The sequence below is a fragment of the Rhinoraja longicauda genome, chromosome 7 (assembly GCF_053455715.1).
Source record: "Rhinoraja longicauda isolate Sanriku21f chromosome 7, sRhiLon1.1, whole genome shotgun sequence".
NCBI classification, from domain to species: domain Eukaryota; kingdom Metazoa; phylum Chordata; class Chondrichthyes; order Rajiformes; family Arhynchobatidae; genus Rhinoraja; species Rhinoraja longicauda.
Genome location: NC_135959.1, coordinates 8578381 through 8594169, shown reverse-complemented (window position 1 = coordinate 8594169; position 15789 = coordinate 8578381). Strand labels below are relative to the sequence as shown.

Here is a 15789-nt window from a genome sequence, read left to right as displayed (position 1 = left end):
AGAGATGTTGGTGTGTGTGTGTGTGTGATAGTCTTGGCTGCGCCCACAATTCACTGCGATTTCCTGAGGATTATTGTAGTTCAGATGAGCACATTCAAAAGTGGCTTAGTGTCCTACTAATCTACAGAAGTATCACGTAATACATATCATATGGAAAGGTAGAACAGCAAATGGCAAAACTCCAGGCACCGGGCACAGTTACTCTACCCCCTGACTTCCCAATAGCACGACTTAGCAGAAGACATCTCATATACAGTCAATAGACAATAGACAATAGACAATAGGTGCAGGAGTAGGCCATTCAGCCCTTCGAGCCAGCACTGCCATTCAATGCGATCATGGCTGATCACTCTCAATCAGTACCCCGTTCCTGCCTTCTCCCCATACCCCCTCACTCCGCTATCCTTAAGAGCTCTATCCAGTTCTCTCTTGAAAGCATCCAACAAACTGGCCTCCACTGCCTTCTGAGGCAGAGAATTCCACACCTTCACCACCCTCTGACTGAAAAAGTTCTTCCTCATCTCCATTCTAAATGGCCTACCCCTTATTCTTAAACTGTGGCCCCTTGTTCTGGACTCCCCCAACATTGGGAACATGTTATCTGCCTCTAATGTGTCCAATCCCCTAATTATCTTATATGTTTCAATAAGATCCCCCCTCATCCTTCTAAATTCCAGTGTAAACAAGCCCAATCGCTCCAGCCTTTCAACATACGACAGTCCCGCCATTCCGGGAATTAACCTAGTGAACCTACGCTGCACGCCCTCCATAGCAAGAATATCCTTTCTCAAATTTGGAGACCAAAACTGCACACAGTACTCCAGGTGCGGTCTGACCAGGGCCCGGTACAACTGTAGAAGGACCTCTTTGCTCCTATACTCAACTCCTCTTGTTAAGAAGGCCAACATTCCATTGGCTTTCTTCACTGCCTGCTGTACCTGCATGCTTCCTTTCATTGACTGATGCACTAGGACACCCAGATCTCGTTGAACTCCCCCTCCTCCTAACTTGACACCATTCAGATAATAATCTGCCTTTCTATTCTTACTTCCAAAGTGAATAACCTCACACTTATCTACATTAAACTGCATCTGCCATGTATCCGCCCACTCACACAACCTGTCCAAGTCACCCTGCAGCCTTATTGCATCTTCCTCACAATTCACACTACCCCCCAACTTAGTATCATCTGCAAATTTGCTAATGGTACTTTTAATCCCTTCGTCTAAGTCATTAATGTATATCGTAAATAGCTGGGGTCCCAGCACCGAACCTTGCGGTACCCCACTGGTCACTGCCTGCCATTCCGAAAGGGACCCATTTATCCCCACTCTTTGCTTTCTGTCTGTCAACCAATTTTCTATCCATGTCAGTACCCTACCCCCAATACCATGTGCCCTAATTTTGCCCACTAATCTCCTATGTGGGACCTTGTCGAAGGCTTTCTGAAAGACGAGGTACACCACATCCACTGACTCTCCCTTGTCAATTTTCCTAGTTACATCCTCAAAAAATTCCAGTAGATTTGTCAAGCATGATTTCCCCTTCGTAAATCCATGCTGACTCGGAATGATCCCGTTACTGTTATCCAAATGCTCAGCAATTTCGTCTTTTATAATTGACTCCAGCATCTTCCCCACCACTGATGTCAGACTAACTGGTCTATAATTACCCGTTTTCTCTCTCCCTCCTTTCTTAAAAAGTGGGATAACATTTGCTATCCTCCAATCCACAGGAACTGATCCTGAATCTATAGAACATTGAAAAATGATCTCCAATGCTTCCACTATTTCTAGAGCCACCTCCTTAAGTACTCTGGGATGCAGACCATCAGGCCCTGGGGATTTATCAGCCTTCAGTCCCATCAGTCTACCCAAAACCATTTCCTGCCTAATGTGGATTTCCTTCAGTTCCTCCATCACCCTAGGTTCTCCGGCCCCTAGAACATTTGGGAGATTGTGTGTATCTTCCTCAGTGAAGACAGATCCAAAGTAACAGTTTAACTCGTCTGCCATTTCTTTGTTCCCCATAATAAATTCCCCTGCTTCTGTCTTCAAGGGACCCACATTTGCCTTGACTATTTTTTTCCTCTTCACGTACCTAAAAAACTTTTGCTATCCTCCTTTATATTATTGGCTAGTTTACCCTCGTACCTCATCTTTCCTCCCCGTATTGCCTTTTTAGTTAACTTTTGTTGCTCTTTAAAAGAGTCCCAATCCTCTGTCTTCCCACTCTTCTTTGCTATGTTATACTTCCTCTCCTTAATTTTTATGCTGTCCCTGACTTTCCTTGTCAGCCACAGGTGTCTCTTACTCCCCTTAGAGTCTTTCCACCTCTTTGGAATAAATTGATCCTGCAACCTCTGCATTATTCCCAGGAATACCTGCCATTGCTGTTCTACCGTCTTCCCTGCTAGGGCCTCCTTTCAGTCAATTTTGGCCAGCTCCCGCCTCATGCCTCTGTAATCCCCTTTGCTATACTGTAATACTGACACTTCCGATTTTCCCTTCTGCCTTTCCATTTGCAGAGTAAAACTTATCATGTTGTGATCACTGCCTCCTAATGGCTCTTTTACCTCTAGTCCCCTTATCAGATCAGGATCATTACACAACACTAAATCCAGAATTGCCTTCTCCCTGGTAGGCTCCAGTACAAGCTGTTCTAAGAATCCATCTCGAAGGCACTCCACAAACTCTCTTTCCTGGGATCCATTTCCAACCTGATTTTCCCAGTCTACCTGCATGTTGAAATCTCCCATAACAACCGTAGCATTACATTTTTGACACGCCAATTTTATCTCCTGATTCAACTTGCACCCTATGTCGAGGCTACTGTTTGGGGGCCTATAGATAACTCCCATTAGGGTCTTTTTACCCTTACAATTTCTCATTTCTATCCATACTGATTCAACATCTGATTCTATGTCACCCCTTGCAAGGGAATGAATATCATTCCTTACCATCAGAGCAACCCCACCCCCTCTGCCCACCTGTCTGTCTTTTCTATACGTTGTGTACCCCTGAATATTCAGTTCCCAGCCCTGGTCCTCTTGTAGCCATGTCTCAGTGATCCCTACAACATCATACTTGCCCATGACTAACTGAGCCTCAAGCTCATCCACTTTATTTTTTATACTACGCGCATTTAAGTACAACACTTTAACTTCTGTATTTACCTCCCCTCTCACATCGGTCACAATTGGCCCTGCCCTTAATTTCTTTTCCCCTCTAGAACTTCTGTTCCCATTCTTCCGAGAGTCTTTTGCAATATCTCCTGTATTCCCTTTTACCTCATCTTCGTATTCACAATTTGTTAACCCCTCCCCCCCACTACTTAGTTTAAAGCCACAGGTGTCACACTAGCAAACCTGCCTGCCAGAATGTTTGTCCCCCTGCTGTTAAGATGCAACCCGTCCCTTTTGTACAAGTCACCCCTAGCCCAGAAGAGATCCCAGTGGTCCAGAAATCTAAATCCCTGCTCTCTGCACCAGTCCCTCAGCCATAAATTCATACCCTCTATCTCTCTGTTCCTGGCCTCACCAGCACGAGGTACCGGTAGCAGTCCAGAGATAACCACCTTCGACGTCCTACTCTTCTTTGCTATGTTATACTTCCTCTCCTTGACTCCAAGCAGTCACCCCATGCTTGCGGAGATAGACACAAAGTGCTGGGGTAACTCAGCAGGACAGGCAGCATTCCTGGAGAAAAGGTCTAGGTGAATTTTCGGGTCAGGACCCTTCTTCAGTCTGAAGATGGGTTCGAACCCAAAACGTCACCAATCCTTTCCCCCCCCCCCCCCCCCCCCCCCAGAGTCTGAAGAAGGGTCCCGACACAAAATGTCACCTATTCTTTGTCTCCAAAGATGCTGCCTGACTTGCTGAATTGCTCCAGCACTCTGTGTCTATCTTGATACAAACCCGCATCTGCAGTTCTTTGTTACCACTTGTTTCATCAATCTGGCGGACCATGGACTCTCTCTGTGGTACATTGCAGAGACAGGCTTCTCTGTGTGGAGATCCTAGTTTGATTCAATCAGCTACATGGGGTGGGCCACATTGTTCACACGTCTGACCCCAGATTCATGAAAGATGTATTCTATTCTGAGTTTAGAAGGATGAGGGGGGACCTTGTTGAAAATGATCGAATAATGAAAGGCCTGGATAGATTTTAGATTTTTTTTAGATTTAGAGATACAGCGCGGAAACAGGCCCTTCGGCCCACCGGGTTCGCACCACCCAGCGATCCCCGCACATTAACACTATCCTACACATACACACTAGGGACAATTTTTACATTTGCCCAGTCAATTAACCTACATACCTATACGTCTTTGGAGTGTGGGAGGAAACTGAAGATCTCGGAGAAAACCCACGCAGGTCACGGGGGAGAACGTACAAACTCCGCACAGTACAGCACCCGTAGTCAGGGTCGAACCCGAGTCTCCGGCGCTGCGTTCGCTGTAAAGCAGCAACTCTACCGCTGCGCCACCGTGCCGCAATAGATTGGATGTGGAGAGGATGTTTCCACATGTGGGAGAGTCTCGGACCAGAGATAACAGCCTCAGAATTAAAAGTAGGAAGGAAATGAGGAGGAATTTCTTTTGTCAGAGGGTGGTGAATCGATGGGACTCATTGCCACAAAAGGCTGTGGAAGCCAAGTCAATGGATATTTTTACAGTAGATATTGATTAGTGCGGTTGTCAGGGATATCCATCCTTAGTTTCGTTTATTTTAGAGACACAGTGCTGGAACAGGCCCTTTGGCCCACCGAGTCCGCGCAAATCAGCGATCCCCGCACACGCTTTAACACTATCCTACACACGAGGGACAAATTACCAGTTTTTGTTTACCAAGCCGATTAGCCTGTAAACCTGTACGTCTTTGGAGTGCGGGAGGAAACCTCACGCAGGTCACGGGGAGAACGTACAAACTCCGTATAGACAGTACCCGCAGTCAGGATTGAACCCGGGTCTCTGGCGCTGTAAGGCAGCAACTCTACCGCTGTGCCACCGTGCTGCCCCTGATCCTGATGCTCATCCCAACTCCCAAGCAACACAAGTAATGAGTTGTTGAGTAGCTGATCATAGTTAAATTCCCACACCTGGGATAAAGTAAACACTTGCTTACCTTTGTGTTTCTATCATCCCAATTTGTGATGTTTAATTGAAACTTGTAACAATATATACTGAAATAAAATTTTGGAAGTGTCCATTTGATCACATCCGTGCTGCTGTTGATCGTGACACTTATTGGACTGTCGGGTTTATCTGCAAAAAGAGAACTTATTTCAAAGTCACAGCTTGGTTGAGACACATCAGAACCAGCTCTAAAATTTCATGTGGAATCTTAATGTCACTTCATTGTTCCACTCCCAGTGCACACGACAATTAAACACCTTTGACTCTTGACGCCTCTGTAAATCGCATGCAAAACAATTTTGGGAGGTCAACTCATTCTCCATAAGAGGGTGATGGCTCTACTATCGATATCACATCTAGTCCAGGTGAGTTGAGAAACGCAAGAGGTACTGAGACATAACACAAAAGAAGATACAAGAGATTGCAGATGTTGCAATCTTGGGCAACAGAACAAGAGGCTTCTTCATCAATTATAACCTCTTTTTTAAGACAGAGATAGATAGATTCTTGATTAGTACGGTTCATATATCATATCATATCATATCATATATATACAGCCGGAAACAGGCCTTTTCGGCCCACCAAGTCCGTGCCGCCCAGCGATCCCCGTACATTAACACTATCCTACACCCACTAGGGACAATATTTACATTTACCCAGCCAATTAACCTACATACCTGTACGTCTTTGGAGTGTGGGAGGAAACCGAAGATCTCGGAGAAAACCCACGCAGGTCACGGGGAGAACGTACAAACTCCTTACAGTGCAGCACCTGTAGTCAGGATCGAACCTGAGTCTCCGGCGCTGCATTCGCTGTAAAGCAGCAACTCTACCGCTGCGCTACCGTGCCGCCCCTTGTCAGGGGTTATGGGGAGAAGGCAGGAGAATTCGGTTAAGAGGGAGAGATACATCAGCCATGGTTGAATGGCGGAATAGACTTTGATGGGCCGAATGGTCTAATTCTACTCCTATCACTTATGACCATATGGCCTTATAGCTTTGGTACATTTTTTATATTCTAAGATGACGAGTTTACTCAGAGACTTGATTAACAATAAAACGAGGTCTTGATCACAGAAGGGAACTCAGTAAGACTTAATCAAGTCACAAACAGCATGAGCTGATTATCGGAGTAGACTTGATGGGTCGAATGGTCTAATTCGGCTCCTAACACCTCTGACCTCATGACCTTATCTCCGCCCTAAAAGTATCCATTGATGTGGCCTCCACAGCTGTCTGTGGCAATGAATTCCACAGATTCACCACCCTCAGCCTCAGGATCCGACCTGAAATGTTGTGTGCCCGTTCCCCTCCACAGATGCTGCCTGACCTGCTGAGTTCTTCCAGCACTTTTGCCTTTGCCCATAACACAAAAGAACATCTGCAACTCTGTCTGTACAAATGGGTATCAGGGGTTATGGGGAGAAGGTAGGAGAATGGGGTTTGGAAGGAGAGGTCGATCAGCCATGATTGAATGGTGGAGAAGACTTGATGGGCCAAATGGCCTCATTCTGCTCCTATCACTCATGAACTTATGAAACCAGTCCTCTTTTTTTTCTTCATCTACTTCCATCAGGATCTAAGATCACTTGCTTCAACTCCATTAATGACTTGGATGAAGGGATTAATAGTACCATTAGCAAATTTGCAGATGATACAAAGCTGGGTGGCAGTGTGAACTGTGAGGAAGATGCTATGAGGTTGCAGGGTGACTTGGACAGGTTGTGTGAGTGGGCGGATGCATGGCAGATGCAGTTTAATGTGGATAAGTGTGAGGTTATCCACTTTGGTGGTAAGAATAGGAAGGCAGAGTATTGTCTGAATGGTGTCAAGTTAGGAACAGGGGACGTACAACGAGATCTGGGTGTCCTAGTGCATCAGTCACTGAAAGGAAGCATGCAGGTACACCAGGCAGTGAAGAAAGCCAATGGAATGTTGGCCTTCATAACAAGAGGAGTTGAGTATAGGAGCAAAGAGGTCCTTTTGCAGTTGTACAGGGCCCTAGTGAGACCGCACCTGGAGTACTGTGTGCAGTTTTGGTCTCCAAATTTGAGGAAGGATATTCTTGCTATTGAGGGCGTGCAGCGTAGGTTTAATCTCTTAGCCAGGTGCTAGTTTCACAAAAAAAGTAACTTGTATCGACCTGACTCGGCATTGTCGTGGTCATTGTCGTAGGGTAAAAGACAATTTTGGCGATCTGCTACGATTTTGACAGTCGCCGGCAGTCGCCTAAAAAATCGCCTAAGTGGGACAAGGGCATTAACCTACTGAGTTTTTCCAGCAATTTCCATTTTCTGGGTTTTTTTAAAACTTAGATTAGTTTAGTTTAATTTGGTTTAGACATACAGCGTGCCACTAGGAGGAGGTGTTGAGGAGGACCCTGATGATGACTTTCTCTGAGCAGACGCACGGAAACCCTTCGGTAGTTACCAGCGTCTCTTATGTCTTTCCTTTCATAGTCATAGAGTCATACAGTGTGGAAACAGGGCCTTGGGCCTAACCTGCCCACACCGACCAACATGTCCCATCAACACTAGTCCCACCTGCCTGCATTTGGCCCATATCCTTCTGAACCTGGCCTGTCCATGTACATGTCTGAATATTTCTTCAACATTGCGATAGAATCTGCCTCAACAACCTTCTCTGGTGGCTCATTCCAAATACCCACCACCCTTGGTGTGAAAACGTTACCCCTGAAGATTGATAGGTTCTTGATCAGTAAGGGCATCAAATATTACAGGGAGAATAGACAATAGACAATAGGTGCAGGAGGAGGCCATTCGGCCCTTCGAGCCAGCACCGCTATTCAATGTGATCATGGCTGATCATTCTCAATCAGTACCCCGTTCCTGCCTTCTCCCCATACCCCCCTGACTCCGCTATCCTTAAGAACTCTATCCAGCTCTCTCTTGAATGCATTCAGAGAATTGGCCTCCACTGCCTTCTGAGGCAGAGAATTCCACAGATTCACAACTCTCTGACTGAAAAAGCTTTTCCTCATCTCAGTTCTAAATGGCCTACCCCTTATTCTTAAACTGTGGCCCCTTGCTCTGGACTCCCCCAACATTGGGAACATGTTTCCTGCCTCTAATGTATCCAACCCCTTAATAATCTTATACGTTTCGATAAGATCTCCTCTCATCCTTCTAAATTCCAGTGTATACAAGCCTAGTCGCTCCGGTCTTTCAACACATGAAAGTCCCGCCATTCCGGGAATTATCCTAGTTAAGGCAGGAGAATGGGAGTTGAGAGGGAATTATAGATCAGCAACGATTGAACGGCAGAGCAGACCTGATGGGCTGAATGACCTAATTCTGCTCCCATGTCTTTTGGTCTAATGCAGTTTTAACAGGGCCTCCAAGCTTTGACCATGTGCTTTGGCCATTACAGGCAAAGATTCTAAGTTCTTCTGAATCAACTTAACAGCCTGTCCCTGTCGCCCTGTCCCTCACCAACCATCTTCCCCCAAAACATTACTACAATCCACAAAGGAGATAGTGATCGACTTCAGGAAGTGAAGCGGTACACATAGCCTGGTTTGCATTGACGAGACAGAAGTAGAGATGGTTAAAAGCTTCAAAGGCTTAGGAGTAAATATCACCAATGTTCACTAGGTTAATTCCCGGAATGGCGGGACTGTCATATGTTGAAAGACTGGAGCGACTAGGCTTGTATACACTGGAATTTAGAATGATGAGAGGGGATCTTATCTAAACATATAAGATTATTAAGGGATTGGACACGCTTGAGGCAGGAAACATGTTCCCAATGTTGGGGGAGTCCAGAACCAGGGGCCACAGTTTAAGAATAAGGGGTAGGCCATTCAGAACGGAGATGAGGAAAAACTTTTTCACCCAGAGAGTTGTAAATATGTGGAATTCTCTGCCTCAGAAGGCAGTGGAGGCCACTTCTCTGGATGCTTTCAGGAGAGAGTTAAATAGAGCTCTAAATGATAGCGGAGACAGGGGGTATGGGGAGAGGGCAGGAACGGGGTACTGATTGTGAATGATCAGCCATGATCACATTGAATGGTGGTGCTGGCTCGAAGGGCCGAATGGCCTACTCCTGCACCTATTGTCTATTGTCAATGCTCTGTGATATCACAGGGCAAGGTGAGACACCGTGTTTATCAAAATTTAAAAAAAAAGAAAATGCTGAAAACAACGAATCAGGCAGAATCTGTGAAAAGAGATGTTTGAGGTGGAAGACCTTTCATCAGAATTGGAAGCGAGGAAAATAAGTTAATTTTAAGTAGCAGTGAGGCTGGAGGTGGGTTGGAATTTTCCGATAGCATGCTTTCTGTCAGAATAGGAGCAGACCATTTCCCCTGAGGGCCATTTATTTTTCATATGACCTCCAGTTTTTCTAGGGACTGGCAGGTCAATGGGATCCGCTAGTCAGTCCTGTTGTTATCAACATGCTAAATTAGTTTCTCTCTGCCACCCTTTTCCCCTGGATCACCTATATTGAAGCAATGGCCATGATAGCACACCGACGCCTCTACTTCCTTAGAAGTCTTAGGAAGTTCGGCATGTCCCTAATAACTTTCACCAACTTCCACAGCATTTTATTGGGATGTATCACAGCTTGGTTTGGGAGCGGCTCCATACAAGACCGAGAGAAATTGTGGTGCAGTCCAGACCATCACACACACCAACATCCCTTCCATGGACTCCATTTACACCTCACGCTGCCTCAGCAAGGCCAGCAGCCCTAATCAAGGACCAGTCGCAGCCTGGCCTCTCCCTCTTCTCCCCTCTCCCATCAGGCAGAAAGGTGTGAATGTACACACCTCCAGATTCAGGGACCGTTTCTTCCCAGCTGCTATCAGGCAACTGAACCATCCTACCAACAACTAGAGAACAGTACTGAGCTACTATCTACCACATAGGAGACTCTCGGACTATCTTTGATCAGACTTTACTGGACTTTAGTTTGCTATAAACGTTATTCACGTTATTTCCTTTATCGTGTACCTGTACACTGTGGATGACTCGAATGTAATCATGTATTGTCTTTCCGCTGAGCGGTTAGCACGCAACAAAAGCTTTTAACTGTACCTCAGTGCACGTGACAATAAGCTAAACTCAAACTCAACGCTTCTACCGATCAATCACCGCCTGCCACCTTTCCGTCAACTGATATTTCAATTACGTTCCACCAGAAATAAACCCCATACAAAGTGCCTTACAGAAAAGGGCCGGTTTCACTATTCTGCAATACGGCAATCTGTCTTTCTTCTTCACTTCGCTGATACAGATGATGATCTCGTTGACCTCTTCAGTGTAATATTTGTGGTTGACACAGCCAACGTTCCTCCCTCCATCCGTCAGGTAATCGGTGCAGTTGTACACCTCCGATGGGTTTCGCTCCCTTAAAAAAGAAAATTGAGAGGTAAACTCTGCCAAATAAAGACGAATAGTTGGCACGGATAGAGAGGGGAACGGGACAGACAGAGAAAGACACCTGACCCTTCCATATCTCCGTGGCTCCCTCTCCCCTGACTCTCAGTCTGAAGAAGGGTCTCGACCCCTGAGCATTTGACGTCACTGGGGCCTGTACTCACTGGAGTTTGGAAGAATGGGGGGTGGTTGAGGGGGGGGGGTGGGTCCTCATTGAAACGTACAGAATCGTGTAATAGTGAATAGTGAAAGGCTTGGTTGGTGTGGATGTGGGGAGGATGTTTCCACTAGTGGGAGATTCTAGGACTGGGAGGTCATAGCCTCAGAAATAACGAACGTTCCTTTAGGAAGGAGATGAGGAGGAATTTCTTTAGTCAGAGGGTGGTGAATCTGTGGAATTCTTTGCCACAGAAAGCTGAGGAGGCCGTCAATTGATATTTTTACGGCAGAGGTAGATAGATTCTTGATTAGACAATAGACAATAGACAATAGACAATAGGTGCAGGAGTAGGCCATTCAGCCCTTCGAGCCAGCACCGCCATTCAATGCGATCATGGCTGATCACTCTCAATCAGTACCCCGTTCCTGCCTTCTCCCCATACCCCCTCACTCCGCTATCCTTAAGAGCTCTATCCAGCTCTCTCTTGAAAGCATCCAACGAACTGGCCTCCACTGCCTTCTGAGGCAGAGAATTCCACACCTTCACCACCCTCTGACTGAAAAAGTTCTTCCTCATCTCCGTTCTAAATGGCCTACCCCTTATTCTCAAACTGTGGCCCCTTGTTCTGGACTCCCCCAACATTGGGAACATGTTATCTGCCTCTAATGTGTCCAATCCCCTAATTATCTTATATGTTTCAATAAGATCCCCCCTCATCCTTCTAAATTCCAGTGTATACAAGCCCAATCGCTCCAGCCTTTCAACATACGACAGTCCCGCCATTCCGGGAATTAACCTAGTGAACCTACGCTGCACGCCCTCCATAGCAAGAATATCCTTCCTCAAATTTGGAGACCAAAACTGCACACAGTACTCCAGGTGCGGTCTCACCAGGGCCCGGTACAACTGTAGAAGGACCTCTTTGCTCCTATACTCAACTCCTCTTGTTACGAAGGCTAACATTCCATTGGCTTTCTTCACTGCCTGCTGAACCTGCATGCTTCCTTTCATTGACTGATGCACTAGGACACCCAGATCTCGTTGAACTCCCTCTCCTCCTAACTTGACACCATTCAGATAATAATCTGCCTTTCTATTCTTACTTCCAAAGTGAATAACCTCACATTTATCTACATTAAACTGCATCTGCCATGTATCCGCCCACTCACACAACCTGTCCAAGTCACCCTGCAGCCTTATTGCATCTTCCTCACAATTCACACTACCCCCCAACTTAGTATCATCTGCAAATTTGCTAATGGTACTTTTAATCCCTTCGTCTAAGTCATTAATGTATATCGTAAATAACTGGGGTCCCAGCACCGAACCTTGCGGTACCCCACTGGTCACTGCCTGCCATTCCGAAAGGGACCCATTTATCCCCACTCTTTGCTTTCTGTCTGTCAACCAATTTTCTATCCATGTCAGTACCCTACCCCCAATACCATGTGCCCTAATTTTGCCCACTAATCTCCTATGTGGGACCTTGTCGAAGGCTTTCTGAAAGTCGAGGTACACCACATCCACTGACTCTCCCTTGTCAATTTTCCTAGTTACATCCTCAAAAAATTCCAGTAGATTTGTCAAGCATGATTTCCCCTTCGTAAATCCATGCTGACTCGGAATGATCCCGTTACTGCTATCCAAATGCTCAGCAATTTCGTCTTTTATAATTGACTCCAGCATCTTCCCCACCACTGATGTCAGACTAACTGGTCTATAATTACCCGTTTTCTCTCTCCCTCCTTTCTTAAAAAGTGGGATAACATTTGCTATCCTCCAATCCACAGGAACTGATCCTGAATCTATAGAACATTGAAAAATGATCTCCAATGCTTCCACTATTTCTAGAGCCACCTCCTTAAGTACTCTGGGATGCAGACCATCAGGCCCTGGGGATTTATCAGCCTTCAGTCCCATCAGTCTACCCAAAACCATTTCCTGCCTAATGTGGATTTCCTTCAGTTCCTCCATCACCCTAGGTTCTCTGGCCCCTTGAACATTTGGGAGATTGTGTGTATCTTCCTCAGTGAAGACAGATCCAAAGTAACGGTTTAACTCGTCTGCCATTTCTTTGTTCCCCATAATAAATTCCCCTGCTTCTGTCTTCAAGGGACAGGTAGTACAGGTGTCAGGGGCTATGGGGAGAAGGCAGGGGGATGGGGTTAGGAGGGAGAGATAGATCAGCAATGATTGAATGGCGGAGTAGACTTGATGGGCTGAATGGCCTAATTCTGCTCCTATCACTTATGACCTTACATCCTTCTGACCCGAAACGTCACCCATTCCATCTTTCCAGAGATGCTGCCTGTCCAGCTGGAGTTACTCCAGCATTTTGTGTCTATCTTCACAGAGAGAGAGAGAGAGAGAGAGAGAGAGAGAGAGAGAGAGAGAGAGAGAGAGAGAGAGAGAGAGAGAGAGAGAGAGAGAGAGAGGCAAATAGGCAGTGGAATGGACAGGCAAATGACTGACTGATGGATGGATAGGCAGAGACAGACAAAGAGAGGAAAGAATGGAGAACCAGACAGAGAAGAGAGGCAAACAGTCTGACAAGAATGGGATTGCAGACAGACAGACTGACAGGCAGAGAGATGGAAGAGTAGGCAGACAGACATTAAAGGGGAGGCCATTTGTAAATTTCCCCGGTGTGGGACGAATAAAGAAATATATTATTATTATTATTTTAAAACTGAGGTGAGAAAAAAACATTTCTCCCAGAGAGTTGTGAATTTGTGGAATTCTCTGCCACAGAAGGCAGTAGAGGCCAATTCACTGGATAAATTTAAAAGAGTTAGATAGAGCTCTAGGGGCTAGTGGAATCAAGGGATATGGGAGAATTCGGCTCCTATCACTTATGAACTCATGACCTGAGATAGGAACAGTTGGACATACAGATGATAGGCACAATGTGCTGGAGTAACTCAGCAGGTCAGGCAGCATCCCTGGAGAAAAAGGATATGTGACTTATCGAGTCAGGACCCTTGGTCAGAGTGTAAATAGAGGGGAGGGAAAAAGTAGTGGGGAAGGAACTGGAGGGGGGACAAGGCCAGAGTAAAGCAGGGCTGGCGACAGATGGCCACGGAGGGGTGGAGCCCACAATGGCCCATTGTTGGCTGGGGAGAGGCGATAATGAAGGGAAACAATGAATGAATGAATGAATAAGTGTATTGGCCAAGTATGTGCATATACAAGGAATGTGCCTTGGTGCTCCGCTCACAAATGACAACACAAACATACAGTTAACAATTAAGAATAAAGCATAACCACATCAAAACAATAAGGATACAACATTATGGTCTAAACATGTGGGTGAAAATAAACCAGAGCAAAAAAGAGACTACAGACTTTGGTTATTGAGTAGAACTACTACTCGTGGAAAAAAAAGCTCTTTTTATGTCCGGCTGTGGCAGCTTTGACAGTCCGGAGTCGCCTTCCAGAGGGAAGTGCTTCGAAGATTTTTGTGGCCAGGGTGAGAGGGGTCAGAGATGATCTTGCCCGCTCGCATCCTGGCCCTTGCAGTGTACAGTTCGTCAATGGGGGGGGGGGGGGGAAGGTTGCAGCCAACAACCTTCTCAGCTGATCGAACGATCCGTTGCAGCCTCCGGATGTGGTGCTTGGTGGCTGAGCCAAACCAGACCATGATGGAGAAGGTGAGGACGGGCTCAATGACGGCAGTGTTGGATGCGAACAGTGGAGCTGGTCGGACGACTTGTGTGGGGGAGAGTGGGGAGAGAGGGAATGCAGAGTTTACTTGAAATGAGAAACATCAAAGACATTCTAGCCTTAGAGGGAGTACAGAGAAGGTTCACCAGATTGATCCCTGGTTTGACAGGACTTTCATATGAAGAAAGACTGGATAGACTAGGCTTATACTCGCTGGAATTTAGAAGACTGAGGGGGGATCTTATTGAAACATATAAAATTCTTAAGGGGTTGGAGAGGCTAGATGCGGGAAGATTGTTCCCGATGTTGGGGGAGTCCAGAACCAGGGGTCACAGCTTAAGGATAAGGGGGAAGTCTTTTAGGACCGAGATGAGAAAACATTTCTTCACACAGAGAGTGGTGAGTCTGTGGAATTCTCTGCCACAGAAGGTAGTTGAGGCCAGTTGATTGGCTATATTTAAGAGGGAGTTAGATGTGGCCCTTGTGGCTAAAGGGATCAGGGGGTATGGAGAGAAGGCAGGTACAGGTTACTGAGCTGGATGATCAGCCATGATCATATTGAATGGCGGTGCAGGCTCGAAGGGCCGAATGGCCTACTCCTGCACCTATTTCCTATGTTTCTATGTTTCTATGTTCATACCGCTGGGCTGTAAGCTGCCCAAGTGAAATATGAGATGCTATTCCTCCAATTTGCGAGTGGCCTCACTCCAACAGTGGAGGAGGCGTAGGACAGAAAGGTCAGTGTGGGAATGGGAAGGAGAGTTAAAATGTTTGGCAACTGGGAGATCACATAGGCCAAGGTAGGCTGAGGGTAAGTGTTGAGCGAAAAAATCGGCCAGTCTGCACTTGGTCTCGCCGATATCTGGGAGCCCAAGCTGAGAACAATGGGTACAGTTGAACATACAGATGAGTATGTTTAAGTTTATTGTTATCACATGTCCTGAGGTATAGTGCGAAGCTTTGCTTTCCATACTATTCGAAACAAATCAGAAATTACTCTCCCTAAATACAACCAAGCCAAGCTTATATATAATAGCTCGAGTAAAGTAAAAGATGCTGAGTGCAAAATATAGCTCTCAGCATTATTGATACCGTATGGAAAAAGGCCCTTTGGGCCACCGAGTCCACACCGACCATCGATTACCCATTCACACTAGTTTTATGTATCTCACTTTCACATCCACTCCGTACATATGGCCTACAGAGGCCATTTAACCTGCTAATCCGTACCCTGGTTCTGGACTCGCCCAACATTGGGAACAGTTTTCCTGCATCTAGCTTGTCCAGTCCTTTTTTAATTTTATATGTCTCTATAAGATCCCCTCTCATCCTTCTAATCTCCAGTGAATACAAGCCTAGTCTTTTCAATCCTTTCCTCATATGACAGTCCCGCCATCCCTGGGATCAATCTCGTGAACCTACGCTGCA

The 15789-nt window shown here is 46.1% G+C and overlaps 1 protein-coding gene across 1 annotated transcript in view; it reads right to left on the bottom strand.

The window, feature by feature from the left end:
- Positions 1-15789, bottom strand: part of LOC144595455 (interleukin-5 receptor subunit alpha-like) — a 55487-nt gene that overhangs the window by 17429 nt on the left and 22269 nt on the right. The window contains exons 6-7 of the mRNA XM_078402963.1: positions 10328-10509; positions 5126-5265 (exon numbers count right to left, since the gene is read on the bottom strand). Of these exons, the coding sequence (XP_078259089.1) occupies positions 5126-5265; positions 10328-10509 (322 nt within the window). The remainder of the gene's footprint in view (positions 1-5125; positions 5266-10327; positions 10510-15789) is intronic.